At 42.3% G+C, this 27,695-nt stretch overlaps 1 protein-coding gene across 1 annotated transcript; it reads right to left on the minus strand.

The window, feature by feature from the left end:
* Positions 1-9,148: 9,148 nt before the first annotated feature.
* Positions 9,149-27,099, minus strand: LOC106021116 (zinc finger protein 120-like). The gene is made up of 4 exons (XM_040750236.1): positions 26,972-27,099; positions 12,726-12,852; positions 12,469-12,529; positions 9,149-11,160 (listed from the first exon to the last, which is right to left on the minus strand). The coding sequence occupies exons 1-4, from the start codon at positions 26,996-26,998 to the stop codon at positions 10,284-10,286; spliced, it is 1,092 nt and encodes a 363-aa protein (XP_040606170.1). The 5' UTR covers positions 26,999-27,099; the 3' UTR covers positions 9,149-10,283.
* Between the last annotated feature and the right edge of the window lie 596 nt (positions 27,100-27,695).

The raw sequence follows: 27,695 nt of genomic DNA on the forward strand, positions 1-27,695 counted from the left end.
TAATACTGAGGGCGGTTGGCAAGTGCAGAGCCTCTAAGAGGGCCAGGATTTCCTTTTTGTTTTTAATGTCTTTGCCCTCTGAGGTCAATAGCCCCCTTCGCCTATAAATTTCACCATGGATGTGAGCGGTGGCAAAAGCATAGCGGCTGTCTGTGTAGACAGTGAGTTTCTTACCTTCTGCCAGTCTCAGGGCCTGTGTCAAGGCAATCAGTTCTGCTCGTTGGGCTGATGTTCCTGGCGGCAAGGCCTCGGCCCAAATTGTTTCTGACTCAGTTGTCACTGCAGCACCGGCTTTCCGCTCCCCTTGATGTACAAAGCTGCTTCCGTCCGTGAACCAGACAAGGTCAGGGTTGGGAAGGGGTTGATCCGTGAGGTCAGCTCTCGTCCCATGGACCTCAGCTAGGACCTGCAAGCAGTTATGAGTCTCTGCTTCCCCGGGAGGGGGAGTAGCGAGGCGGGGTCTAGGGTCACCGGAGCCCCGGAGTGAATTCGGTCCTTGTCCAGCAACAGAGTCTGGTAATGGGTCATCCTGGCATTGGTGAGCCAGCGGCCTGGTGGCTGCCTGAGCATAGATAGTCAAAGGCTGCCCCAACGTCAATTTGTCAAAGGGTTCAGTCAGATCAGGTAACCCCAGAGCTGGGGAGCTGAGCAGAGCCTTCTTGATGTCCATGAAGGCTTTCTCCTGGCTCTCCCCTCAGTCAAAGTTGTCCCATGATTCCCAGGTCTGCATCCTGCCATTCAAAGGCAAACAGTGGCTGGCTGTCTTTGTGTAACCGCAAGCAGAAGAAGGCATCCTTTAAATCCAGGACTGAGTACCAAATATAGTCAGGTGGCAGTCCACTCAGGAGGTTATAGGGATTGGGGACCGTGGGGTGTATGTCCTCAACCCGCTTATTGACTTCCCGGAGGTCCTGGACCGGCCTATAGTCATTGGTTCCGGGCTTCTTGACTGGCAACAAGGGAGTGTTCCAGGGGGACCGGCAGGGGGTTAGAATGCCCTGCTCCAGTAGCCTCTTAATGTGAGGTTTGATTCCATCGCAGGCCTCCCGGGACATGGGATATTGTTTAATTGAGGCCGGGAGAGCAGATGCCTTTAAATGGACTATGATGGGAGCCTGCTGGAGGGCTAGTCCCATTCCTCCAGTCTCTGCCCAGGACTGGGGAAAGTCAGTCAACCAGCGGTCCTCGACCTTAAAAGAGTCATCCTTGGGCTCATGTATTCTATATTCCTCTTCTAAGGCTATGGTCAGCACCGTGAGTGGGGCCCCTTCTGGCCCCGTGACTCTTATGTTGGCTTTCTCGAAATGTACTTGAGCCTTTAACTTCGTTAGGAGGTCTCGACCCAGGAGGGGGTATGGACAGTCAGGAACATGTAAAAAGGAGTGCATCACCTTACCGGTCGCTAGGTGGAGCTGGCGGTCCGTGGTCCATCGATATTGCTTCCCACCGGTAGCTCCTTGTACCCAGGCAGTTCGTCGGCTCAGGGGGCCGGGTGACCGATTTAGAACAGAGTGTTGAGCCCCCGTGTCTACCAGGAAGGTGACCGGGCGCCCCCCTACTGGTAAGGTTATCCGGGGCTCAGGGGGAGCTCCTGGCCCTGACCTCCCTAATCTTCGAGGCTCAGCAGGTCGGAGGTCTGAGAGCGGGGTTTGGGCCTTTGGAATGTCCTTCTTTGTTTCTTGGGACATTCTCTTGCCCAGTGTCCTCTCTCCTTGCAGTATGCACACTGGTTCCTTTCCAGGCAAGGCCCTCTTTGTCCCTCTCTCTGCCTATCCTGTCTCTGCTCTGCAACTACTGTGGCCAACAGTTTAGTCATCTCTCTATTACGCTTCTTGTCCCTTGCTATCCTGTCTCTCTCATTTCCTGTCTCTGACATTCTGTTTACCTCTTTTCTCTCTCTCTCTGAGCTTCTCTTTTATTAAAAAATACGTTCTGTCTCCCTCAATACATCTGGTAGTGTATACCCCTGTCATATGGGTTATACATTCTGTAAGCTTCCTTAAGTCTTTCAAAAAAATGCGGCTGGCGATTCCTCTGCCTTCTGAACTATCTGTCTTACCTGGGCCAAATTTATAGATTGCTTATCCGTCTTTCGGAGACTCGCTACAAGCAACTGGCATTAAAGACATTAGATGGGTCCTACCTGCCTCAGTGGTGAAGTCCCAGTCTGGGCAGCATCAATTTCATTTGGAAGCTGCGTAGGTTGTCCATTTGCCCCAGGAACAATTTTTTCCGGGCTTCAAGAAGGACCCGCTGTCTCTCCTCCGAAGTTAGGAGGACTTGCAAAAAGCTGTTGGGCAGTGAGAACCGATTCTAATAGATCAGTCAGTCTCACGGGGTCTGCTGAAAAGGAGGGGTTATTATTTTTCCAGTTATAAAGATCTGAGGCAGAGAACGGCCAGTACTGCAACTGGCCATCATGGCCCGTCCGGAGGCAGGGCGGTTTAATCCGGAGCGGGCCGGAGCGTCTGCCGGGGAGCGGGGCCGAGGGGCGTGGCGGCCGCTCTCTGACCCGGTCCATCGCGGGACACAGCTCCCCTCGCATTGTCGCCGGTCGCGCCGTCACATTCAGGGCGCCCTTCGCGCAGCGGCCGGGACGCTGAACGCGAACCGGAAATGGGCCGCAGCCCGAGCGGTGCCGCAGCGGCGGCGGCGGGGGTTAGGGAAGAGGAGGGGAAGGGAGGGTCATAGACCAGCACTTCCCAGGTAACTATATAGGGTACTTGGTCCGGGTGGCCCTGGGGTCCAGGATCCATGCCTTTCTCTTTCACCTGGAAAATAATTTGAGGGTTAAAGGTGCCATCTCGTGGCCAGCCAACATCAAAAGTTGGCCATTCAGAAGAGCAAAGGATGATCCATGCTTCAGTCCGGTTACGAGCATCTCGAGAGCGATGACAAACGACATTCAGACGGACGAACAGATAAGAAACAAAAACAAACAGATTTTCGCTGCGTGGCTTTGACGAAAGTCAAAAGCAAATTCAGATCGGGGACGGGGGCCTTGTGCTCCCGTCCTTGTCCCCTATCAGGATGGAAACTCCCTCGGCCAGCGGGACTTCCCCAAACAGACGGGGCAGATTCCTAGGCATCTACCCCAAACAACTGAGTCCCTAAGGACTCCCAGATACAAACGGGGCAGATTCCTAGGCATCTACCCCAAACAAATGAGTACTCCAAATACAAATGGGGCAGATTGACATCCACCCCTACAAATGAGTACTCCAAATACAAACGGGTCCCCCAAACAAATGAGTACTCCAAACGCTACCAGGACGTCTCCTGGAGCTTACAAATGCATACAGCTGTATACTACAAACGCAGGCGCAAGAAAATAACAGGCATAGACAGACAGCAGACAACAGAACAACAGAAATTTAGTCCGGACAATTCTTACCTCCCAGAAGTGGGTCGGTGGTCCCTGGGCGGGGTCTCACTTCCCGGCCAATGCACCAAATGAAAGACCCCAGGCGGGGGACTTTCACGGGAGGGAGACCCGAACCCAAGGAACACCGAGGCCACGAGCTTGGATGCAAACAGCAAGAGGCTTTATTGATAATACACGGGTACCCGGGGCATCTCAGTCTCGGGAACTGAGAGCCCCGAGCTGGGGACTCAGGGGTTCTTTTATAGCAAAAAGCGCAGTACAGAAGCGAGAAGCCTAGTTACGGGACCCTGATTGGGTAATTTAAATGAGGCTGGGGCTCAGAACGAGATTTCTCTCATCTGGACAGAGAGGCAATTAAGGTTTCTCTCATCTGGACAGAGAGGCAATTAAGGTTTCTCTCATCTGGACAGAGAGGCAATTAAGGTTTCTCTCATCTGGACAGAGAGGCAATTAAGGTTTCTCTCAGAACTCAATTCTCGGCCTTGGCCCTATCTGAAGAACAAAGGTTTCTGTGCCTGCCCAATCTTTCTGGGCTGGCTGTGCAGACCATAGACACCTGGGCCCCTATCTGGACAGAGATAGTAGTGACTATGCAGCTGTAAAGACCTTGAGCTGAGCTTCCTTCTGATCAAAAAAAAAAAAATGACTATTCGGCTGAGCTGTGGGGGAAAGGAATTTTCCATAGGCCTCAGCCACCTGTGCTGGGCCGGGGTCTTTCAGTGTGTGTGTGTGTGTGTGTGTGTGATGTGATTACAGGTTTTTAGACGATGACAGCTTATGTGGAGACCAGAAGTCATCTTCATGGGTCTACTTTTGGCATGCAACTAGTGAAACATTAGACCCATAAAATTCTAATTTCCATGAGAATCTCATTGTGGGAAAAGACTTGAATCTTCCAAATAAGAATGTCTCTATTGAAGAAACATTTACTTCTTATCTGAACACCTTACAGGATAAACAAGAACTGAGAATGTGGGAGTGTTTTAGAGATGGTGAAAATTCATTATTTGGCTTCATTAGATTATTTAGTTTTGCATATATTTGCCTCCTATCTAAGCCTGTTTGGACCCTAAGGATGGATTATTTACTGTATATTTCCAAATTAGTCAAACTGAATAAATAAATATGATTTAAATTTTTATTAATTTTGTCATTTTCCCTTTAGTACTTTTTATCTTTTCTTTTTTATTACTGTGACTCCATGTCTGACCTAAAACTCACACAATAGACTAGACTTTCCTTGGTAATCAAAGTGATCTGTCCATCTTGACTCTAGAGTGCCTGCATTATAGTTGGGCATGCCACTAGATGAGTTGATTCTTTTAATTGACTTACTGAGGATGAGTGACTGAGCCTGACTGGTTACAGTAGTCAGGACACAGGCTCTGGTGTTAAGTTCAGTAACAGAAGAAGGTAACCATCAAATGCAGCCCTTCTGCCTTAAAGTCCACTGTCTTCCAACTATGAGAAATATTATTTTTCCTTATCATTGAGTCTGTTTTAACACATGAAAGGACCTGGGAAGAGTTCTGCCTTATTCTGCAGATGGTGAAACCCAGGAAGATAAGTAGATTTTGAATATATTTAAGTGCAATTCCTTGTGTTATTCATCCCATCATTCTAATGCCTCACTAAGTGAAGTTGAAGCCACCAAAGCCAGGCATGGTGGCAGAGGCCTGTTATCATGGTACTTAGAAAGTGGAGGTAGGGATTTCAGGGCAACATGGCTGTTCAAGCTGCATTCAATGAGAATTCTGTACAGGCTTAAATAGGGGAATGTGGCATTGGCTATGGGGCAGAGGTTGTTAGCCAGAGAGAAGTGAGGCTGGGGGCTGTTAGGAGCAGGGAGCATTTGATATGATATGCAATGGGTAGGGGATCTCACCAGGGAGTGCAGGTGTTAATGAAGCATTGTTAAGAGATGGGTTATCTCTATGGCTCCAGGCCATCTGTGGGAAGGTGCCTGAGTTTTGGGAAGTGCCTTAGGGCTAGAAATAGAGATTTCCAGTGACCTGGTCCTCAACAACAGAGGTTGTGACCAGAAGCTCGAACTCATAAGCAGCTGTGTCAATATCTGGCCCTACTCCCTTGCCTTTTGAAAACTGGAGCTAGATGGCCTCTTGCCCTACTAGTCATAAAACTTTTAGATCATAGGATGTGCTAAGCCCCTGGCCCAATGGATGTGTCAATTAATCTCACCTAACAGGATGACAGTTACTGCCTTCTTCACTCAAGGCCCTTTGTTTCATAACCTTGTATCATGAAACTAAGTAATCTCTGTATCCAAGGGAAACTTGAGAACTGAGACTTTTGGTCTCACAATCTCCCTCCCCTTTCTTCCTTTTTTTTTTTTTTTTTTTTTTTTTTCTGAGACAGGGTTTCTCTGTGGCTTTGGAGGCCGTCCTGGAACTCGCTTGGTAATCCAGGCTGGTCTCGAATTTACAGAGATCCGCCTGCCTCTGGGTCCCGAGTGCTGGGATTAAAGGCATGCGCCACCAACGCCCGGCTCCCTTTCTTCCTTTTAAAAACACATTGTAACTGTAAGTTGGGGCCTTGCTCTCCCGATAGAACAAGGTCCCAACCAGTTGGCTTAGAATTAAAAGCCTTTTTGTTCCTGCATTCGGGTGTCAGTGGTTCCTTGGAGTTTGGGGGGTCTCTCTGGGAGAACCATAGAACAAAGAGAGACTGTGACTGGCTCAGTACAGTGTCCATAATCTTCCTTGAAGCTCCAGTACTTCAGAGCTTTGGCACCAGCAATTGTTAGCTAAGGTATTTACCACCTGATCTTTCCTATTCTTTTTTTTAAAAATAAATTTTATTTAAATTAGAAGCAATCTTATTTTACATATCCTATTTCCATCTCCTTCCTTTCACCAATCCTCCAGCCCACCCCTCACCCAATCCCCAGGGAAGTGAGGCCTTCCATGAGGGATCATCAAAATCTGCCAAATCATTTTAGGTAGGGTCTAGGTCCTCCCCCATGTATGTAGGCTGAGAGAGTATCCCTCCATAGGGAATGGGCTTCCAAAGTTCATTCGTACACTAGGGATAAATACTGGTTCCACTGCCTGAGGCCCAATGTTCAGTGCTCCTTACTGACACCCATGTTCAGGGGCCTGGGTCAGTCCGATGCTGGTTCCCCAGTTGTCAGATTAGGGTCCATGAGCTCCTACTTGCTCAGGTAAGCCTTTTCTGAGTTTCACCAGCCTAGTCTTTACCCCTTTGCTTATCACTCTACCCTCTCTGCAACTGGGTTCCAGGAGTTCCGTTCAGTGCTTGGCTGTGGGTGTCTGCAATCTCATTATCAGGGAAGTGCATTTAAGGTAGCCTGTCCACTATTGCTTAGATTGTTAGCAGGAATTAGGGTTAGGGTTAGGGTTAGGGGGACCTGGCAACCCCTGTCTTAGGTGGGAGGTCTCTACCCCACAGGTTGTCCGTCCTCAGAGAACCTCATCTTAGAATCATCTGTAACCAGACTTTATGGCTACCGGGATTTCCATGAGCTAAGCTGAGTAACACTTGGTGACGTACCTGTTGTCTAAGGAACAAGATACGTTTGAACTCAGCATGAAGCCAGAATGCCTACTGCCACTGTCACCATTCCCAGGACCCCCATTGACATAGTGCCTCTCTGTCGCCTACCCATCCCCCGATCTGTGCCATAGCATTTTACCACCAGCCTTTCTCTGTTACAAGGGTGATTTACAGTTACAATTTGATGGTCAAAACAGTGATAAAGTTTACAATCATTTTAAGATCCACTTAAGAAAGCATTTAGAAGGCACACTTGTACAGATACATTAGGAATACTCATTGATGTTACACATGCATAGTATGATAAAATATGAACAAGAGGCTTGTACTATCCATAGAGTATCAATTTTTTCCTGTAATGATGTAGTTTGTTGATTTAATGTCAGTAGCCTCATCTGAATATGCGGGTTGAGCCAAAGTCTCCTTTTTGTCGTATTAGGACAAGTTGCATTTCTCCAGAAAAACACTGGCATAGACGCAATTCCAGAAACAGGAACCGCCAAGGCTGACATTTCATGTGGCTGTATCCTGTTTAAATACTGAAAAGGGGCTTTTGCCACTCATCATGGTCTATACCAGTGTCCAAATGTTTTAAATGGGTCATTTTTTCCCCCAAAAGGAAAAACTGGCAAGATGAATTTCGTTGTTTTAAGGTGTGTCAAGGGCAAACTGCTGATCTTTCAGTTCTTTGTTGGCTTCAGGATAAAACTCACGGGTCCAGGAGGTTGATGTAGCAGGCCTATTGAGAAACTGGAGATCTTGACTGTTTTATTTCTTTCTTGGGTTGTGGATTTGATGACATCAAGGGTCAGGAACACTGATTTAGGAGATCTCGAACTGGCTTGGGCAGGCTCCCATGGTTTCAGGTCCAGTTTTTCTCTGCGCCATGTATCTCACCAAATGTTCTGACAGCTATGGAAGTTTTATTCTTTTCCTGCAAGAAAACACAAACATGCCCTTGACCCCAAATTAGGGTCTTCCTCACTGTCTAGTGTATGGATGTCTCCATTTGACCTGAGCAAAAGTTGCTCAAGTTCCATCATGCCAGAATCTGTCTGAAGCAGATTGCTCACTGGCATTCACATTTTAAAAATGAGGAGTGGATTATTCAATGAATCATGTGGGGACTGGGGACACTACTCCCCCTTTTTTATTTTTCAAATTTTGTTTGAACTGTTGATGTTGGACCATAATAGTAGAAGGATTTGTCTACCCTCCTTAGTTAACGATCTAGGTGAATTGGGGGTCACTATCTAAATTATTAGTGGATGTCCTTTAAAAGGGACACAACCATTAAGTATTTAAAAAAAACCTTTTGAGACTCATTAAGGATTGTAAACTATACTAGTCCCAAATAATTTTTGAAAATTATTTGAAGTCTGTGAGTAGTCTTTTTTAATCTAACCAGTAGCTCTCACTAGCTGACAAGGCCTAATTTGCATCTACACAGACACCTTTGGGAGTGGGGCCTGTCAAAGTGGCAGGGCAGTTCCCTGAGAAGACTTTTTTTTAATCGACTGGCTCTGAAGGCTTAAATCTTTTAACTTTTCTGTTAAGACATTAACCGACTGACTGGATGTTCCTTTTGGCTATATCTAAAGCGATTTAGGTATCTTTTAACTATTTTTGAAGGGATTTAAGTATCCCTTTAATCATATCCAAGGCAATTAGAACAGTTGCTTTTATCAACATTCATGCATTTACACTTCACATTTCATACATACTGGCATGGCCACACCTATACACACAGACCATGCATACATATCTCTCCTCTTGCCTAGGTTATGATTAGTTTGTTGAAATGAAACTTCTTTAACAGAACAACTCCAGCCAATCCTTGAATTAAAACAAAAGGTTGAAAAAGTCCTGTAAGTCCCTCATCATTTCTCCATTTGAGCTACACTCAGCGTTGTGAAAATGCTTTACCACATTGATTACATTCATAGGGTTTCTCTCCAGTATGTGTTCTTATATGTCTTTTAAGCTCACCATGACTTGAAAAAGCTTTATCACAATGATTACACTCACAGGGTCTCTCTCCAGTATGTGTTCTTTGATGTACTCTTAAATTACTGTGCTGTGAAAATGTTTTACCACATTGATTGCAGTTGTAGGGTTTCTCTCCAGTATGTGTTCTTTTATGTACTTGAAGATGACAGTTATGTGCAAAGGCTTTACCACATTGATTGCATACATAGGATGTCGGGATTGATGACACAGAGACCAGCCTTCATAGAAAACTATTTTTTATTGAAATTAAAGACAAGTATGAAGTCTTTACCAAATTGTTTACATGAATTGGGTTTTCTCTTCCATAAGTTCTTCTCTATTATCTATTATCAAGATGATACAAAAAGGATTTAAAATATGTACAGAGTTAGAGACATGGGTAAGCAAAATTATGACAAGTTCATTGCCAGGACCTAGGTGAGGTTTTTGAGAACTTTCTGTAGTTCCTGCTACAGGAATACTCAAGGGTCTAACCTTCTTGGGAAGCATGAGCAGTCACAAACCCATACACTGACATCACATAATTAAAATTCAATCAAATCTCTAGCCAAACAGATTTCCACACTTGAATATTTTCTATTGTAAGCATTCATTCCTGTAACCCAGGTGTTGAGGCATTTTAAGTCTTAACAGTTTTCCTTCATCATGAATTGGATCATGTAACAGAAAGTAAGCATGTAGGATTGGATTTAGAAAAATCAATCGATCTGAATGAGGTTTTTTAAGCAATTAAAGAAAACAGTAAAATCAAAAAGGGTTACCTTATTAATGAATTCATAGGACTTTTGTCCATATGAGTTTGCAGGTGCAAACAAAATAGAGACATCATAATGCTTGAACAGATTGTTGATCCAGAATTTTGTGTAACTAAATGTATGTTTGCTAAAGGTGTCACCAAATCCTTTATAGTAAGATTCCCTTCAGTATGAACTTTCTCATGCCCTCAAAGATTATTGTGATATGCCAACTGGAGAGACAGCTCAGAGGTTAAGAGTTCCAGTTGCTCTTCCAGAGATACTGAGTTCAATTCCTAGCAACCATGTGGTAGCTTACAGCCATCTATAATGAGATATGGTGCCCTCTTTTGGCATGTAGGCAGAATATTGTTTAAATAAAAAAAATAAAAATCTAAAAAAAAAAGATTATTGTGGTATGCAAAGTGCACAACTTTACCACAATTCTTACATTTATAGGGTTTCTCTGCAGTATGATTTTTTTTCATGGTTTTAAAGACTGACAATACATACAAAGGCTTTACAACATTGGTTACATTCAAAGGGTCTCTCTCAAGTATGAATGTGTTATGATTTAAGAGGGTACTGGTATGTGCAAAGGCTTTACCACATTGATTACATTAATAGGATCTCTTTCCAGAATGCATTCTTTTATGCTTTAAAAGACTGCCTTGTTGTGAAAAAGCTTTACCACATTGATTACATTCATAGGGTCTCTCTCCAGTATGAGTTCTTTTATGTGTTTGGAGACTACTAGCATGTGAAAAGGCATTACCACACTGATTACACACATAGGGTTTCTCTCCAGTATGTGTTCTTTTATGTATTTGGAGTTTACAGTGTTGTGAAAATGCTCTACCACATTGATTACATTCATAAGGTTTCTCTCCAGTATGTGTTCTTATATGTCTTTTAAGTTCACCATGACTTGAAAAAGCTTTATCACAGTGATTACACTCATAGGGTCTCTCTCCAGTATGTGTTCTTTGATGTGCTCTTAAATTACTATGCTGTGAAAATGTTTTACCACATTGATTGCATACATAGGGTTTCTCTCCAGTATGTGTTCTTTTATGTACTTGAAGATGACAGTTATGTGCAAAGGCTTTACCACATTGATTGCATACATAGGGTTTCTCTCCAGTATGTGTTCTTTTATGTATTTGGAGTTTACAGTGTCGTGAAAATGCTTTACCACATTGATTACATTCATAGGGTTTCTCTCCAGTATGTGTTCTTTTATGTATTTGGAGTTTACAGTGTTGTGAAAATGCTTTACCACATTGATTACATTCATAGGGTTTCTCTCCAGTATGTGTTCTTTTATGGAGTCGGAGACAACTGTGACATGCAAAGACTTCATCATATTGAAGATTTTCATATGGTTTCTCTCCATTATGAATTTTTTCATGCCATTGAAGATGTCTGCAACACATAAAGGTTTTAAGACATTGAGTATATTCACAGGGTTTCTCTCCTGTATGGCTTCTTTCATTCCTGCAACAATAATTGACACTTGTAAAAGTTTTACCACATGTATTATAGTAATGATATGTAGTATCTGTGTAAATTAATTTTATAATTTGGTTTAAATGTAAAGAGAAATCAGATCTTAAGTTTTATATTCATGATGCTTCCCTTCATGAGGGGTTGTTTTGTGGCTTTGAAGAAACCTATGATAGTAAGAGCATTTATTTCATGGCCCACAATTATGGCATCCTTTTTATGTGATATTTCTCACATATTTGAAGAGAACTGGAGGACCTCAGAGCTTTGACATACTTATTGAATTCATGAGTATTCCTATAGTGTGAGTCATACTACATTGGCAGAATGTACTAGGATAAATGGAAGTATTCACAAATTCCAGTACTCATAGGACTTTTCAGCAGTGTGAATTTGTTGGTATTTTTCCAAAGAAGTTGGAAAACCCATTAATTTTAAACTTACATGAGTTCAATAAATCTCCTCAAAGTGGGGACTACTAAATATCATTCATGTCTTCTAATTGTCCCAAGAGAGAGAGACAGAGAGAGGGGGGAGGGATATTGCTTATTTCCATATTCTATGCTCACATGGCTTGTATTTATAGTGACATATAACATTCTTTTTTCTTTGTTTTTTGAGACAGGTTTGGCTGTGTAGCTTTGGATCCTGTCTTGGAACTCACTCTTTAGACAAGGCTGGCCTCCAACTCACAGACATCCACCTGCCTCTGCCTACTGTGTGCTGAAATTAAAAAAGTATGCACCACCACTGCCCAGTTCTACATGCTATTCTTAATAAAGGAAGGATAACAAATAAAAGGATAACAACAACAACAACAACAACAAAAAACCACATTGGATTCACACAGTTTGAATTTCTTTTCCTCACACACAGACATGTGGTATAGGGATTAAGGTTTCTCCACAACAATCTTCTTGTATCTCATAAACTGACCCTTTCTATAGCAAAGTCACAAACATATGAGTAACATCAGCTTTACTATATACTCTTTTTTAAGAAGGACTTGGACATATACTTATCATCTACCCAACATGTATACTGTTTAAAATATCTGAGTGGCATAAAACTAATCAGATTGGCATTTATATAGCATAACACTCATTGGGCTATAATTCAAATGGTGGTATCTGTTAGAGAATTGTTTCCTTATCTTCTTTTTCACAGGCATGTGAGAAATTAAGAATCACAATACACTTTAAGCTGTGCTTATTCACACTGTTGCTTTTCTTTAAATCTTCCAGGACACATTAAAATTTCTGCAGATGCAAATTTGGATAAATTGTACATGAAAATTACCTTCTATGTCTTCTAGAACTTTGACAATGTTCTTCAATATTATGGTCTTCCCACCTGTAGCCTAAAATAAAATACCAGCAAATACGTGATATATGAATGGAAATTGAATCAAATTTAAGTTAATATCTTTAATGAACATTAGAACTATGTCTTATTCACCTAATTTCCCTTTTCTCAATCAAAATTACAGAAGGATATCAATAACCAAGAAATGGTTGTCCTCTTATTTTAAATCATGAAGGAAAATTCTGCCTTACCTATGGCAAAGAGGTTCCTGTAGGTATCCAGCATCACATCTTTGTAGAGACTTTTCTGGGAAGGATTTAGCAAAACCCACTCTTCCTGAGTGAAGTTGATGTGTACATCATCATAAGTCACTGTGTTCTAAAATATCCCATACACATGTAAATCAGGATGTGTGATACTCAAATTGTATATATATACTTCTTTGACAATATATTCATATAATTCTGGTGCTTCCCACACTTATTACATGACATGGACATTGTAATGTATTTATCCAGTCACTTTAAAAGGAAACTGAATAGGAGGTTCACATGCATCATTACTTGGCCCTTTAAATAGCATATAGCCTTGAAAAAGATATCCCAATGAATAGACATAAAGGGGGAGGTAATAAATCAGATCAGTACTACTGAGAACACATCAGAGAAGTTAGTTGTATGATTGGGCCAGCCTATCACAGCAATACCCCAATCACTGGAACCATCTTCTGACTTTGTTATGTTATTATTGCTGTGAAGACACCACAAACCATGACAACTCTTAGAAAAAAAACATTTAATTTTGGTGTCTCCATTAAAATTTCAGAGGTACAGTTAATCATCATCATGGCAGGGGGCATGGCAGCATTTAGCTAATGTGGTACTAAAGGTTTAAGTCCTTACATCTTGACTCAGAGTCAACAGGAAGTTGACTGACACACTGGGCCACATCCTGAGTATAAGAAACCTCAACACCTGACCCCACAGTGACATACTTCTTCTAACAAGGAAAAGACCAGTCCAATAAAGTCATACCTCCTACTACTGTCACAAGTGGGAGCTCACAGACTATGTACTGACAGCTGGGTAACCTTCATGGCACCAAACTTGACCCTCTGAATGTGGGTGACAGTTATGTGACTTGATCTGTTAGGGGACTCCTCTTAGTGAAACAAGGACCCATCCCTGGAGCATGAACTGGCTTTTTGGAGCCCACTTCCTATGATGGGATAACTTGCTCAGTCTTGATACATGATGGAGTAGCTTAGTCCTTCCTCAACTTGGTATGCCAGACTTTGTTGACTCCAGACAGAAGTCCTTATCCCCTCTCAGGAGGGGATTGGGGATGGGAAGGGAGAGAGTAAGGAGCAGGTTATGGGGAGTGAGGGGAACTGGGGTTGGTATGTAAACTGAAAACTAACTTTTTTATATAAATTTTAAAAGAAACAGTGTATGATTTGTATCATGCACCCAAAGTGACTGGTTTTGCTCTCACTGCTTTATAAGTAACAAGAATTTCCAAACAAGTTTATGCCAATTTTTGTGTATACAGTTTGTGTGTGCGAGAAGATTTCCATGTGATATAGAGATGAGGGAGTCAGGTAGTCATGAGCCTCCAAATGTGAGTTTTGGGATCTGAACTCAGGTCATCTCAAAGAAAATTATGCACTGATTCACCAGCCAAGCCCAACAGTCCTTTTTAGGTGAAACACTGAAAGTCTTTCAGATAAAAAACAACAATAATAAAAGAACCTACATAAGTAAAGAAGGAAATAATTATTGGAAACTTGATGCATCAATATTAAAATACCATATAAGGTAAATTTGCAACATGAACTGAATACAATCCAAAGAAAATTCCCAACACCTTATAACAGGATATCTGATTCTAAAGCTATATGCAAATTGGAAACAGATAGAATACTTAAGAGAGATACAAAAAATATATAAGACACGTTGACACTGTGAATTCTATACTTACAACAAATCTACAGCAAATGAGAAGGTGTATGATATTTGGGAAAGAGTAAAGGAGACGGAGAGAAAAAGCCAATAAAAAAAGCAGGAAAACAAAATCAACTTTTCTTCAAAAGAACAATGGAAACTCAGTCAGGTAAACTGAGATCTTGACCAATGTTACCCAGCTACCCATCATTCTATATGTTTAGAAATTAAATAAACAGACTTCAAACTCCAACAAAATTAAATCAAAAGACCCTAAACTGTTCTGCTTCTGGCCCTCCAGCCATCGAAATTTCTTCCAAACAGAAAGGTCCCATGGTCTAGAGTTCTCTCCATAAATGGGGTAATCTCTTGCTGTTTCTTCACTCATTTCCTCTTGTGGTTTGAGGCAAACCTAGTCCCATTGATGCCCACACAGAAACTAACATAGAAGAATAATTTAGGCCTAGAGAGGACCCGCCCCATCCAGAAGGAGCCACCCTGAATGTGGCCACACCTCAGTCTTCAGTGCCCTCCAGTCCCTGCCCTGTGCTTGAGCCCCTGCCCTGGGCTTGAATCTTCAGCCCCCTCTGGCTCCTACCCTGTGTTTGAGTCTTCAGTCCCCTCCTGTGCCCTTCCTGAGCTTGAGTCTCAGCACTGTGCTTGAGAGTGTCTCAGACCCATCTGCACCCATTAGAGTATTGGACCTGCTTGAACACAAACCCACCAGGAGAGGAAGAGACCCCATGTGCTCCCACTGAAAGAAGGGATGGGAAGAAGGCAATATAAAAACACAGCCAACAACAGAAGAACCAGTATGACACCACTGGAGTCTTAGAAACTGTACACCAGCAAGACCTGAACATACCAACACAGATGAAACAGAAAAGAATGACCTTCAAAACAACCTCCTGAAAGTGATAGAGGCCCTCAAAGAGGATATGAGAAAATCCCTTAAAGAAATGGATGAAAACACAAACCAAAAAATGCAACAAATCTCTTAAAGAAAGCAAGGAAAGCCAAGAAAAAACAATCAAACAGATGAAGGAAACAATTCAAACAGTTCAAGACCTGAAAACCGAAATGGAGACAATAGAAAAATCACAAACTGAGGTAATGCTGGAAATCGAAAGGCTGAAAAAATAATCAGGAGACTTGCTTCTTTAGTTCTTTGTAAATTTTGGAGATCAGTCCTCTGTCAGATGTGGGGTTTGTGAATATCTTTTCCCATTCTGTGGACTGCCTTTTTGTCTTGTTGACTGTGTCCTTTGCCTTACAGAAGCTTTTATTTTTATTTTTTTATTTTATTTTCCAGTTTAAATTTAGATAAGAAACGAGGTTGCTTCACAAGTCAGTTCCAGGTCCCTCTCCCATTCCCTCCCCTCCTCCAGTGCCCTCCCCCCAACTCCCCCCCCCCCGTTATCCCCTCATTTCCCCAGGGAGGGTGAGGCCCTCCATGGGGGTGTGCATAGTCTGTCATTTCATATAGGGCAGGGCCTAGACCCTTCCCCAAGAGTTCAGGGTGAGAGTGCACCTCACATTGTTCTATGGGAGTCCAAAGTCCGTGTGTATACTTGGGATGGGTGCTGATCTGCTGCCCAAGGCTCAATAGATTCCCTAGGCCTCCTCACTGACACCCAGATTCAGGGGGTCTTGATCAGTCCCATGTTGGATTCCCAGGCTGATGTCTGGGATTCAAGAGTTAACCTTTGTCTGGTCAGCTGTTTCTGGGGGTTAAACCAGCCCAGTCTTAATCCCTTTGATCATCAGTCCTCCCTCTCTGCTACTGGCTTTCTTGAGTTCAGCTCAGTACTTAACCAAGGGAATCTGCCTCTTCTTCGATCAGCCACTAAATGAAGTTTCTGTTTCCCAGGCTCTCTGGCCATAGGATTGTAGGCTGGCACTCCCCAGATCTATGTCTAAAATCCATATATGAGAGAGTACATGCCATGTTTCTCTTTTTGTGACTGGGTTACCTCACTCAGGATGGTTTCTTCTAGTGTCATCCATTTGCCTGCGAATCTCATGATTCCATTATTTTTTTCTGCTGAATAGTACTCCATTGTGTAGAGGTACCACATTTTCTCTATCCACTCTTCGGGTGAGGGACATCTAGGTTGCTTCCAAGTTCTGGCTATTACAAATAATGCTGCTATGAACATAGTGGAACAGACATCTTTGTTGTATGAATGGGCATCTTTTGGATATATGCCTAAGAGTGGAGTTGCTGGGTCTTGTGGTAGGTTTATTCCCATTTTTCTGAGGAATCTCCATACTGATTTCCAAAGTGGTTGAACCAGTTGGCACTCCCACCAGCAATGGAGGAGTGTCCCCCTTTCACCACATCCTCTCCAGCATAAATTGTCATTGGTGTTTTTGATTTTAGCCATTCTGACAGGAGTGAGATGGTATCTCAGAATTGTTTTGATTTGCATTTCCCGGATGGCTAAGGATGTTGAGCACTTTCGCAAGTGCCTCTCAGCCATTTTAGACTCCTCTATTGAAAACTCTCTATTTAGTTCTGCAGCCCACTTTTTAATAGGGTCCTTTGGTGTTTTGGAGACTTGCTTCTTGAGTTCTTTGTAAATTTTGGAGATCAACCCTCTGTCAGATGTGGGATTAGTGAATATTTTTTCCCATTCTGTGGGCTGCCTTTTTGTCTTGCTGACTGTGTCCTTTGCCTTACAGAAGCTTCTCAGTTTCAGTAGGTCCCATTTATTAATTGTTGATCTCACTGTCTGTGCTACTGGTGTTATGTTCAGGAAGCTGTCTCCTGTACCAATTCGTTCAAGGGTACCACCCACTTTCTCTTCTGAGAGGTTCAGGGTGGCTGGATTTATGTTGAGGTCTTTGATCCATTTGGACTTAAGTTTTGTGCATGGCGATAAACATGGATCGATCCACATTCTTCTACATGCCAGTCTCCAATTATGCCAGCACCATTTGTTGAAGATGCTTTCTTTATTCCATTGTATATTTTTAGCTTCTTTGTCAAAGATCAGATGTTCGTACGTGTGTGGGTTAATACCCGGATTTTCAATTCGATTCCATTGGTCTACCTGTCTATTTTTGTGCCAATACCAAGCTGTTTTCAGGACTATAGCTCTATAATAGAGCTTGAGGTCAGGGATGGTGATGCCTCCGGACGTTGCCTTGTTGAACAGGTTTGTTTTGGCTATCCTGGGTCTTTTGTTTTTCCATACAAAATTGATTATTGTTCTTTCAAGGTCTGTGAAGAATTGTGCTGGGATTTTAATGGGGATTGCATTGAATCTATAGATTGCTTTTGGCAGGATTGCCATTTTTACTACATTGATCCTACCTATCCAAGAGCATGGGAGATCTTTCCATTTTCTGAGGGCTTCTTTAATTTCTTTCTTTAAAGATTCAAAGTTCTTACGATACAGGTCTTTCACTTGTTTGGTTAGCGTTACCCCAAGGTATTTTATGTTGTTTGTGGCAATTGTAAAGGGTGATGTTTCTCTGATTTCTCTTTTAGCCCTTTTATCGTCTGTATATAGTAGGGCTACTGATTTTCTTGAGTTGATCTTGTTTCAGGACGTCCCATTTGTTAATTGTCGATCTCAGTGTCTGTGCTACTGGTGTTATGTTCAGGAAGCTGTCTCCTGTACCAATTCGTTCAAGGGTACCACCCACTTTCTCTTCTAAGAGGTTCAGTGTGGCTGGATTTATGTTAAGGTCTTTGATCCATTTGGACTTAAGTTTTGTGCAAGGCGATAGACATGGATCTATCTACAGTCTTCTGCATGCCAATACCCAGTTATGCCAGCACCATTTGTTGAAGATGCTTTCTTTTTTCCATTGAATAGTTTTAGCTTCTTTGTCAAAAATCAAGTGTTCATAGGTGTGTGGGTTAAAATCAGGGTTTTCAATTTGGTTCCATTGGTCTACCTGTCTATTTTTGTGCCAATACCAAGCTGTTTTCAGGACTATAGCTCTATAATAGAGCTTGAAGTCAGGTATGGTGATGCCTCCTGAAGTTCCTTTATTGTATAGGGTTGTTTTGGCTATCCTGGTCCTTTTGTTTTTCCATATAAAGTTGATCATTGTTCTTTCAAGATCTGTGAAGAATTGTGCTGGGATTTTTTTTTTTTTTTTGGTTTTTTGAGACAGGGTTTCTCTGTGGCTTTAGAGGCCGTCCTGGACCTCGCTTGGTAGTCCAGGCTGGTCTCGAACTCACAGAGATCCGCCTGCCTCTGCCTCCCGAGTGCTGGGATTAAAGGCGTGCACCACCAACGCCCGGCTAAGACTCAAAGTTATTGACATACAGGTCTTTCACTTCTTTGGTTAACATTATCCCCGGATATTTGATGCTGTTTATGGCTATTGTAAAGGGTGATGTTTCTCTGATTTTTTTCTCAGCCACTTTATCATCTGTATATAATAGGGCCACTGAGTTTTTTTTTAGTTAACCTTGTATCCTGCCACTTTGCTGAAGGTGTTTATCAGCTCTAGGAGTTGCCTTGCGGAGTTTTTTGGGTCACTTATGTAAACTATCATATCATCTGCAAATAGTGAAAGCTTGACTTCTTCTTTTCCTATTTGTATCCCCTTGATCTCCTTTTGTTGTCTTATTGCTCTAGCTAGAACTTCAAGTACAATATTGAAGAGATATGGAGAGAGTGGACAGCCTTGTCTTGTTCCTGATTTTAGAGGAATTGCATTGAGTTTCTCTCCATTTAGTTTGATGTTTGCTGTTGGTTTACTGTATATTGCTTTTATTATGTTCAGATATGTTCCTGTTATCCCTGATCTCTCAAGGACCTTTATCATGAAGGGGTGCTGGATTTTGTCAAAGGCTTTTTCAGTATCTAGTGAGATGATCATGCGGTTTTTCTTTCACAGTTTGTTTATGTGGTGGATTACATTGATAGATTTTCTAATGTTGAACCATCCCTACATTCCTGGGATGAAGCCTACTTGATCATGGTGGATGATTTTTCTGATGTGTTCTTGAATCCGATTTGCTATTATTTTATTGAGTATTTTTTCATCAATGTTCATGAGGGTAATTGGTCTCTAGTTCTCTTTCTTAGTTGTGTCTTTGTGTGGCTTGGGTACCAAGGTAATTGTAGCCTCGTAAAAAGAGTTTGGCAGCGAGCCTCCCACTTCTATTGTGTGGAATACTTTGAGGAGTATTGGAATTAGCTCTTCTTTGAATTTCTGGTAGAATTCTGCACTGAAGCCATCTGGGCCTGGGCTTTTTTTGGTTGGGAGACTTTTGATGACTGCTTCTATTTCATTAAGGGTTATAGGAATTAAAAGGTGGAGTACAGAACTAAATAGAGAATTCTCAATAGAGGAGGCTAAAATGGCCAAGAGACACTTAAGAAAGTGCTCAACATCCTTAGCCATCAGGGAAATGCAAATCAAAATAACTTTGAGATACCATCTTACTCCTGTCAGAATGGCTAAAATCAATAACACCGAAGACAATTTATGCTGGAGAGGATATGTAGAGAGGGGAACACTCCTCCACTGCTGGTGGGAGTGCCAACTCGTACACCCACTTTGGAAATAAGTATGGAGATTCCTCAGGAAAATGGGAATCAATCTACCACAAGACCCAGCAATTCCACTCTCAGGCATATATCCAAAAGATGCAAATTCATACAACAAGGACATCTGCTCCACTATGTTCATAGCAGCATTATTTGTAATAGCCAGAACCCGGAAGCAACCTAGATGCCCCTCAACTGAAGAGTGGATAGAAAAAAATGTGGTATATTTACACAATGGAGTACCACTCAGCAGAAAAAAAAAACAATGGAATCTTGAAATTCACAGGTAAATGGATGGCACTAGAAGAAACCATCCTGAGTGAGGTAACCCAGTCACAAAAAGACAAACATGGTATGTACTCACTCATATATGGATTTTAGACATGGATCAGGATAGTGCAAGCCTGCACTTCCACTGACAGACAGTCTTGGAAACAGGAAAGAACCTAAGAGAGATATGCATGGTATCCCAGAGAAGAGGAATGAGGCAAGATCTTCTGAACAGATTGGGAACATGGCAAGGGGGGGGAGTGGGAGCTGGGAAGAAGAGAGGGGGAGAAGAGGAAGAGAGAGTAGGTCTGGGGGAACAGGAAGGTTGAGTAGGGGGTAGAATAGGGGGAAGAAGGAGTCATAGGTTAGAAGGCAGATCTGGCACCAGTGAGACCTCTAGTGATCTAAAGGGATGACACCAACTGGCAAGCTAAGCAATAGTGGAGAGACCACCTTAAATGCCCATTCCTGATAATGAACCTGATGTCTATAGGCATCCTATAACCTTCATCCAGTGACTGATGGAAGCAGAAGCAAATACCCACAGTTAATCACTGAACTGAACCCATGGAACCCAGTGACAGAGAGAGAGGAGCAATGAGCAAATTGGCAAAGAATGGGCTGGCAAAACCAGCAGAGGCAGCTGATCTGAACAAGGGGGAGCTCTTGGACCCTAGACCGACAGCTGGGAGGCCAGCATGAGACTTATACAGACCCCCTGAATGTGAGAGTCAGTGAGGAGGCCTGGGCAACCTATTGGGCCCTGGGCAGTAGATCAGTGTTTATCCCTGGCATACAAATGGATTTTGTGTGTCCATAACACAAAGAGGGATGCTCTCTCAGCCTGGACTCTTAGGGGAGTGCCTGGACCCTGCCCTGAGTGAAATGACAGACTCTAGATATCCCCTATATGGAAGGAAGTGGGGATAGGGTGGGAGGCTGGAGGTGATGGTGGGGGGTGTGGTTGGAGAAGGAGAGGGAACTGGGATTGACATGTGAAGCAAGCTATTTAAAATTAAAGTAATAAAAAAATCAGAAACTACACTCTCGTGCACTGAAGATAAACTAGAGGAAATAGATTCATCAACAAAAGAAAGTCTTAAATCCAACAAATCAACACAAAATATCCAGGAAATATGGGACACCGTGAAAAGACCAAATCTAAGAATAATAGGTATAGAAGAAGGCCAGCTCAATGGTGCAGAAAACATATTCAACAAAATCATAGAAGAAAAATTTCCCAACCTGAAGAAGGAGATGCCTATGAAACTACAAGAAGCTTACTGAACACCAAATAGACTGGACCAAAAAAAAATTCCCTCACCACATAATAATCAAAACCAAACATACAGAATAAAGAACAAATATTAAAAGCAGCAAAGGAAAAAGGTCAAGTAACATATAAAGGCAAACCTATCAGAATTACACTCAACTTCTCCATGGAAAATATGAAAGCCAAAAGGTCCTGGATAGATGTTCTACAAACACTAAGTGATCACAGATTCCAGCTCTGACTACTATTCCCAGCAAAACTCTCAATCACTATAGATGGAAAAAACAAGATATTCCATGACAAAACCAGATTTATGCAATGCATATCCACAAATCCAGCCCTATAGAAAGTTCTAGAAGGAAAACTCAAACCCAAGGAAGTTAACTACACTCAAAATAACAAAGGCAATAGATAATCTAAGTTTACCAGAAATCAGAAGTAGGAAAAAAACTCACACATAAAACAACCACCAAAAATGGACCCAAAGCAAACAAGAATCAACAATCAATGGTCATTAATATCCCTGAATATCAATGGTCTTAACTCACCTATTAAAAAGACACAGGCTAACAGAATGGATATGAAGACAGAATCCATCCTTCTGCTGCATACAAGAAACACACCTCAATTTCAAAGACAGATGCTACCTCAAGGCTAAGGGTTGGGAAAAGACTTTCCATTCAAATGGACGTAAGAGGCAAGCGGGTGTAGCTATCCTAATATCTAACAAAATAGACTTCAAACTAAAATTAATCAAAAGAGATGAAGAAGGTCATTTCATATTCATCATAGGAAAAATCCATCAGGAAGAAGTTTCAATTTTGAACATATATGCCCCAAATATAAAGGCACCCACGTTCATAAAAGAAACATTACTACAACTCAAATCACACATTAAACCCCACACACTTATAGTGGGAGACTTCAACACCCCACTCTCACCACTGGACAGGTCCACCAGACAGAAACTTAACAAAGAAACAATGGAACTAACAGAAGTTATCACCCAATTGGGTTTAACAGACATGTACAGAACATTCCACCCAAACAAAAAAGAATATACCTTCTTCTTAGCACCACACGGAACCTCCTCTAAAATCAACCACATACTTGGAAATAAAGCAAACCTCAACAGATACAAAAAAATTGGAATAACCCCCTATATCCTTTCTGCCCACCATGGCTTAAAATTAGAATTCAACGTCAACACAAATTGCAGAAACCTCACAAACTCATGGAAATTGAACAATGCTCAATTGCATCTCCCCTGGGTAAAGAAAGAAAGAAAGAAATCAAAGACTTCCTAGAATTCAATGAAAATGAAGGCACAACATACCCAAATCTTTGGGATACTTTGAAAGCAGTTCTAAGAGGAAAATTCATAGCAATAAGTGCCCACATGAAGAAACTGAAGAATTGCCACACTAGAGAATTAACAGAACACCTGAAAGCTCTAGAACAAAAAGAAGCAAACTCACCTAGGAGTAGATGCCAGGAAATAATCAAATTGAGAGCTGAAATCAATAAAGTAGAAACAAAGAAAACAATATAAAGAATCAGTGAAACAAAGAGTTGGTTTTTTGAGAAAATCAACAAGATAGACAAACCTTTATCAAACCTAACCAAAAGACAGAGAGAGAACATGTTAATTAACAAAATCAGAAATGAAAAAGGGGACATAACAACAGACACTGGGGAAATCCAAAGAATTATCAGGTCATACTTTGAAAATCTGTGCTCCACTAAATTGGAAAATCTAAAGGAAACGGATGATATTCTGGATAGATACCACTTGCCAAAATTAAATCAAGAACAGATAAACAATTTAAACAGATCTATATCCCCTAAAGAAATAGAAGCATCCATAAAAATTATTCTAACCCAAAAAAGTCCAGGGCCAGATGGTTTCAGTACAAAATTCTACCAAAAATTCAAGGAAGAGCTAATACCAATACTCTTCAAATTGTTTCACACAATAGAAGCAGAAGGATCACTGCCAAATTCTTTTTACAAGGCTATAATTACATTAGTAGCCAAACCACACAAAGACCCAACCAAGATAGGGAATTACAGACCAATCTCCCTCATGAACACACTGCCCCAAAGTCACACTTTCTAATAGTTCCACTCCCTATGAGAAATAGGGCCAATTACATTCATACTATCACATTGCTACAATCCTATTTACCCCTTGCAGTTCACCCAATAAACTATTCTTTCTACTATGGTCTGAAGGCAGAAATCATGCTCCACATACAAATCCTTTTCCTGTGACTGCAATAGACAGTCAACTACATGACTCAAAACTCTGAGGTCATACAGTCACTTAATTTAAGAAGGGGTAATCAAGAGGACAGCAAGGTCATTGCCCTGGAAAGCAACAGACTGGGATCAAGGCCACGTGTGTTAACATGAGAGAGCTTGTCTCAGAAATCTTTTTCTAAGCCGGGCGTTGGTGGCTCACGCCTTTAATCCCAGCACACGGGAGGCAGAGGCAGGCGGATCTCTGTGAGTTCGAGGCCAGCCTGGTCTACAGAGTGAGTTCCAGGACAGCCTCCAAAACAATACAGAGAAACTCTGTCTCGAAAAACCAAAAAAAAAAAAAAAAAAAAAAAAAAAAAGAAATCTTTTTCTAAAAGGCTGGAAGTGCAGCTTTTCTAGAATTAATATGCCTTTCCAATGAGAAATATCTCCACAGACTTAAGAGGTTAAAAGAAGGAAAATCTCTATAATGATAGCATGCATCCATTTCTGGCTGATGCTCAAAGAGGACAGAGCCTAAAACAGATTTTTCTTTTTTCTTTCCTTTTTTTTTTTTTTTTTGAAACAGGTTTTCTCTGTGCAACAGCCCTAGTTTTCCTGGAAATAGTTCTGTAGATCAGGCTGGCCTTGAGCTCACATCGATCTGCCCGCCTTTGACTCCCCAGTGCTGGGATTAAAGGTACACCACCACCAGCACCTGGCTCCTAAAACAGATTTTGCATTACACATATGCTGTCATCTTTAATTTCTTTTAGGTTCAGACTCCAGCTTACACTGTGCAGAGTTTAAATAGTGACAGGAAACTGCAAGTCAGGCCAGTTAGGCAAAGGAAAGACTTCAGCAGAGAAGACATTATCATAAATACTTCATAGTACAGGAGTAACGTGAAGCAGCACATCATACTTTACTGACAGGTCCTGAGGTGGAGGTGCCAGAAGATGAGAAAATTAAGAAAGTCAGAACAAAGAAAAGATAAAAGCTGGGGCAGCAAGGTCTTGATTATGCTATGTCTTATTCTAACTAAGCTTCTTAAGAGGAATAGCTTCTTGTATGCTACTTCCATGGACAAATGGAGGAAAATAGGAGACTTCTAGGAAGTCAGCAGAAATTATAATACAATGGGACAAACTCAAGAGAAGGTTATGCAAACAATGCAGCATAAGGGGAACACAGGGTATCCCAAGAACATTACTATATCTCACAGTGGCCTTGGGACTGATAACCGCAGCTCCATGTGGTGGGTGTTCTCAGGATCTGAAGCAACCCTTCCACAAAAGCCCCTGCTCCAGACAGTTACATTCTCACCCAAGCATCTTCCTAGTTTTAATGGAGGAGCTCTATTTTATTCTGGATACCTCAGGGCCTGATGGAAAACTCCTAGGCCTAGATCCCAGGCTCTTACTGGCTCTGTCAAGCATGTTCCTGGGTTTGAGAAGGTGTCATGGACCTAAATAGAAAGTCTTGCTTGCTCAGGTGAACCCTTAACACAATCGTGTGTTCATTTTCAATTAGTAGTCAGCTAGTCTCATCTTGCCCATCTGGCAAAACTATGACTTTCTCTAGAAGAAAACTGTACTGGGTGGTGGAGGCCTATGCCTTTAATCCCAGCACTGGGGAGGCACAGGCAGGAGGATCTCTGTGAGTTCGAGACCATTGTGGTCTACAAGAGCTAGTTTGAGGACAGCCTCCAAAGTCTCAGAGAGACCCTATTTTAATCCCACCCCCACCCAAAAGAAAACAGGACCTTTATGGCACACCATGCCCTAATGTATATTATGACCCAATAATGCCCCCCTTGATCAGTTTGTAGAATCCCTGTTCTATGATATGGGGATGGACCTAGCATTTTTTTAAATCAGGGATTTCTCCTTTGTCATGGAGCCAAATGTCTGGATGATCCTGGAGAACAAATTTGTATTTTAGCATCCTAATCTCTAACAGGCCTAGTTAGCATACTACTTATCTTTGGGTTATTTTAGCGGCAGCACCCCTTAGTTCAGTTCTATTTTGTGGGACTCACTAGTCCCTAAGAGTTGGTAAATCCTTTATATCAACAATTCTACTCTTCCACATCAGAGTTTAATAGTGGAGTGTGATCCATTTACAGGCATCTTTTGTGTCCCATGTCTTTAATCCCAGCACTAAGAAGGCAGAGGCAGGCAGATCTCTATGAATTTGGGGCTAGCCTGCTCTACAGAGCAAGTTTCAGGTCAGGCTCCAAAACTATACAGAGAAATCCTGTCTCAAAAAATAAATAAATATAAAAAAAAAGAAGAAAAAAGGAATGCTATTTACACCATACACAAAATTTACTCCAAATGGATCTTACACCTAAATGTTAAATGTGAAGTGCAGAACCTCTAGAACACACTAGAGAAACTAGACCTCGCTAAGTTTGGCAACACAGTTCTATGTGCATCAAAAGCATGTTGGTGTTTGTTGGGGACTGCTAGAACCCTGAACAAAATGGAGTCTGTCAACCATTTCTTGGCCTTCTGCTTACGTGACTTCGAGCACACATGCCCTTGAGACAAAGGAAAAGGCTAACCATAAAAGTTAAATTTACACAGGGCAGCCCACCCGCCTAGCCAGGGGGAAGTAACCCTTACATGTCTTTGTTAACAAAAGATTAAAGTGTTCCGTTGAATACTTCCTACCCCTCCCTAATTCCTGCACCTGACTTACGCTGACAAGCATTTGTGGAATGCTACTGATGACTGATGGAAAATTATAGCTTTGTCTTTACCGTATTTGGTGTATATTTGAGTTGAGACTTGATTGACATGCTTGTACCACCCCCTGAGGGTCTTCCTCTATAAGTTCCAGCTCACCCCAAAAATAAACGCTCTTGATCAGCGAATGTTGTCTTGAGCCTGTTTCCTTTAACCTCTTGAAGTTTACTTTTAAGATCGGATCTGCTCGTGAAGGCCCACCAAATTAGTAACGACCCTCATCACCTCATCCCCGCGGGTCGGGGGTCCCTTCCCGGGGGTCGCAGGTGTTGACTACAAAGATGTTTCTACACAAAGCTCCCTGATCTAAATGCTTTCCACAGATGAAGTATTCATAGGGCTGCACCAGGGTCTGGGAAGTTGCTAGGACCACATGGGACCTCACAAAACAGTGAATGTGGAGGCAGGTTCCCAACCAGGCTCCGGGAGGGCCTGCCACACCATCTCCCATGCCTCCCCATTCCATCTCCCCAAATGGGACAGCAACCCCTCGCTCACCATGCTGTGGCTTCCAGGTTCATCCATGCTCCCATCACAATCCCATACATTTGCACTCACAGCACAGCAATCAATCCACTGGCGCCTGTTCTGCGGTAAAACCAAGTATACCGCATAGCTCCAGGAAGTGTCTGGCAAGACTTGTAACTGGCAGGTTGGCCTTGTGATCCTGATTGGCTTGTGAGACTTTAGCGACAAGAACACTTCCTTAAATTTAGAGTGTGCTTAAAGGCACAGCACAGGGTTCCCTGGCCCTGGCTTCTACTCCAGACCTGGACCTTTTAGAGATTTGCAGAGACACGGATTTCAGTATCACTTACCCCTGTCTCCAGTAGATGACTCGGCTCTCTTCCTGCAGTTCACAGGTACATCCTCTTCTTCCTCCTCCACAAAATGTACCTATCTTGCACAGACTATTATACAATGCAGACTGGAATGATATTACAAAATAAAGAGAGATTTTTAGAACACAAAAGATGATGTTTGTGCCGGGCAGTGGTGGTGCATGAATTTAATTCCAGCACTTGGGAGGCAGAGGCATGCAGGTCTCTGTGAGTTCGAGACCCGCCTGGCCTACAAATTCCAGGACACCCTCCAAAACAAATGAGAAACTGTGTCTCAAAAAACTAAGATGTTCACGCCTTTAATCCCAGCACTTGGGAGGCAGAGGCAGGCGGATCTCTGTGAGTTCGAGGCCAGCTTGGTCTACAAGAGCTAGTTCCAG

Source organism: Mesocricetus auratus, unplaced genomic scaffold (genome assembly GCF_017639785.1).
Source record: "Mesocricetus auratus isolate SY011 unplaced genomic scaffold, BCM_Maur_2.0 Super-Scaffold_100007, whole genome shotgun sequence".
Taxonomy (NCBI): domain Eukaryota; kingdom Metazoa; phylum Chordata; class Mammalia; order Rodentia; family Cricetidae; genus Mesocricetus; species Mesocricetus auratus.

What these genes read in the sequence shown, in the direction of transcription:
- LOC106021116 (XM_040750236.1), bottom strand. Translation starts at nt 26,998, where the DNA reads ATGGATGAACCTGGAAGCCACAGCATG. An exon ending in AACCTGGAAGCCACAGCATG is followed by an intron (nt 12,853 to 26,971) that starts GTGAGCGAGGGG and finishes GGGATATTTTAG; the next exon opens with AACACAGTGACTTATGATGA. An exon ending in CAGGAACCTCTTTGCCATAG is followed by an intron (nt 12,530 to 12,725) that starts GTAAGGCAGAAT and finishes ATTTTATTTTAG; the next exon opens with GCTACAGGTGGGAAGACCAT.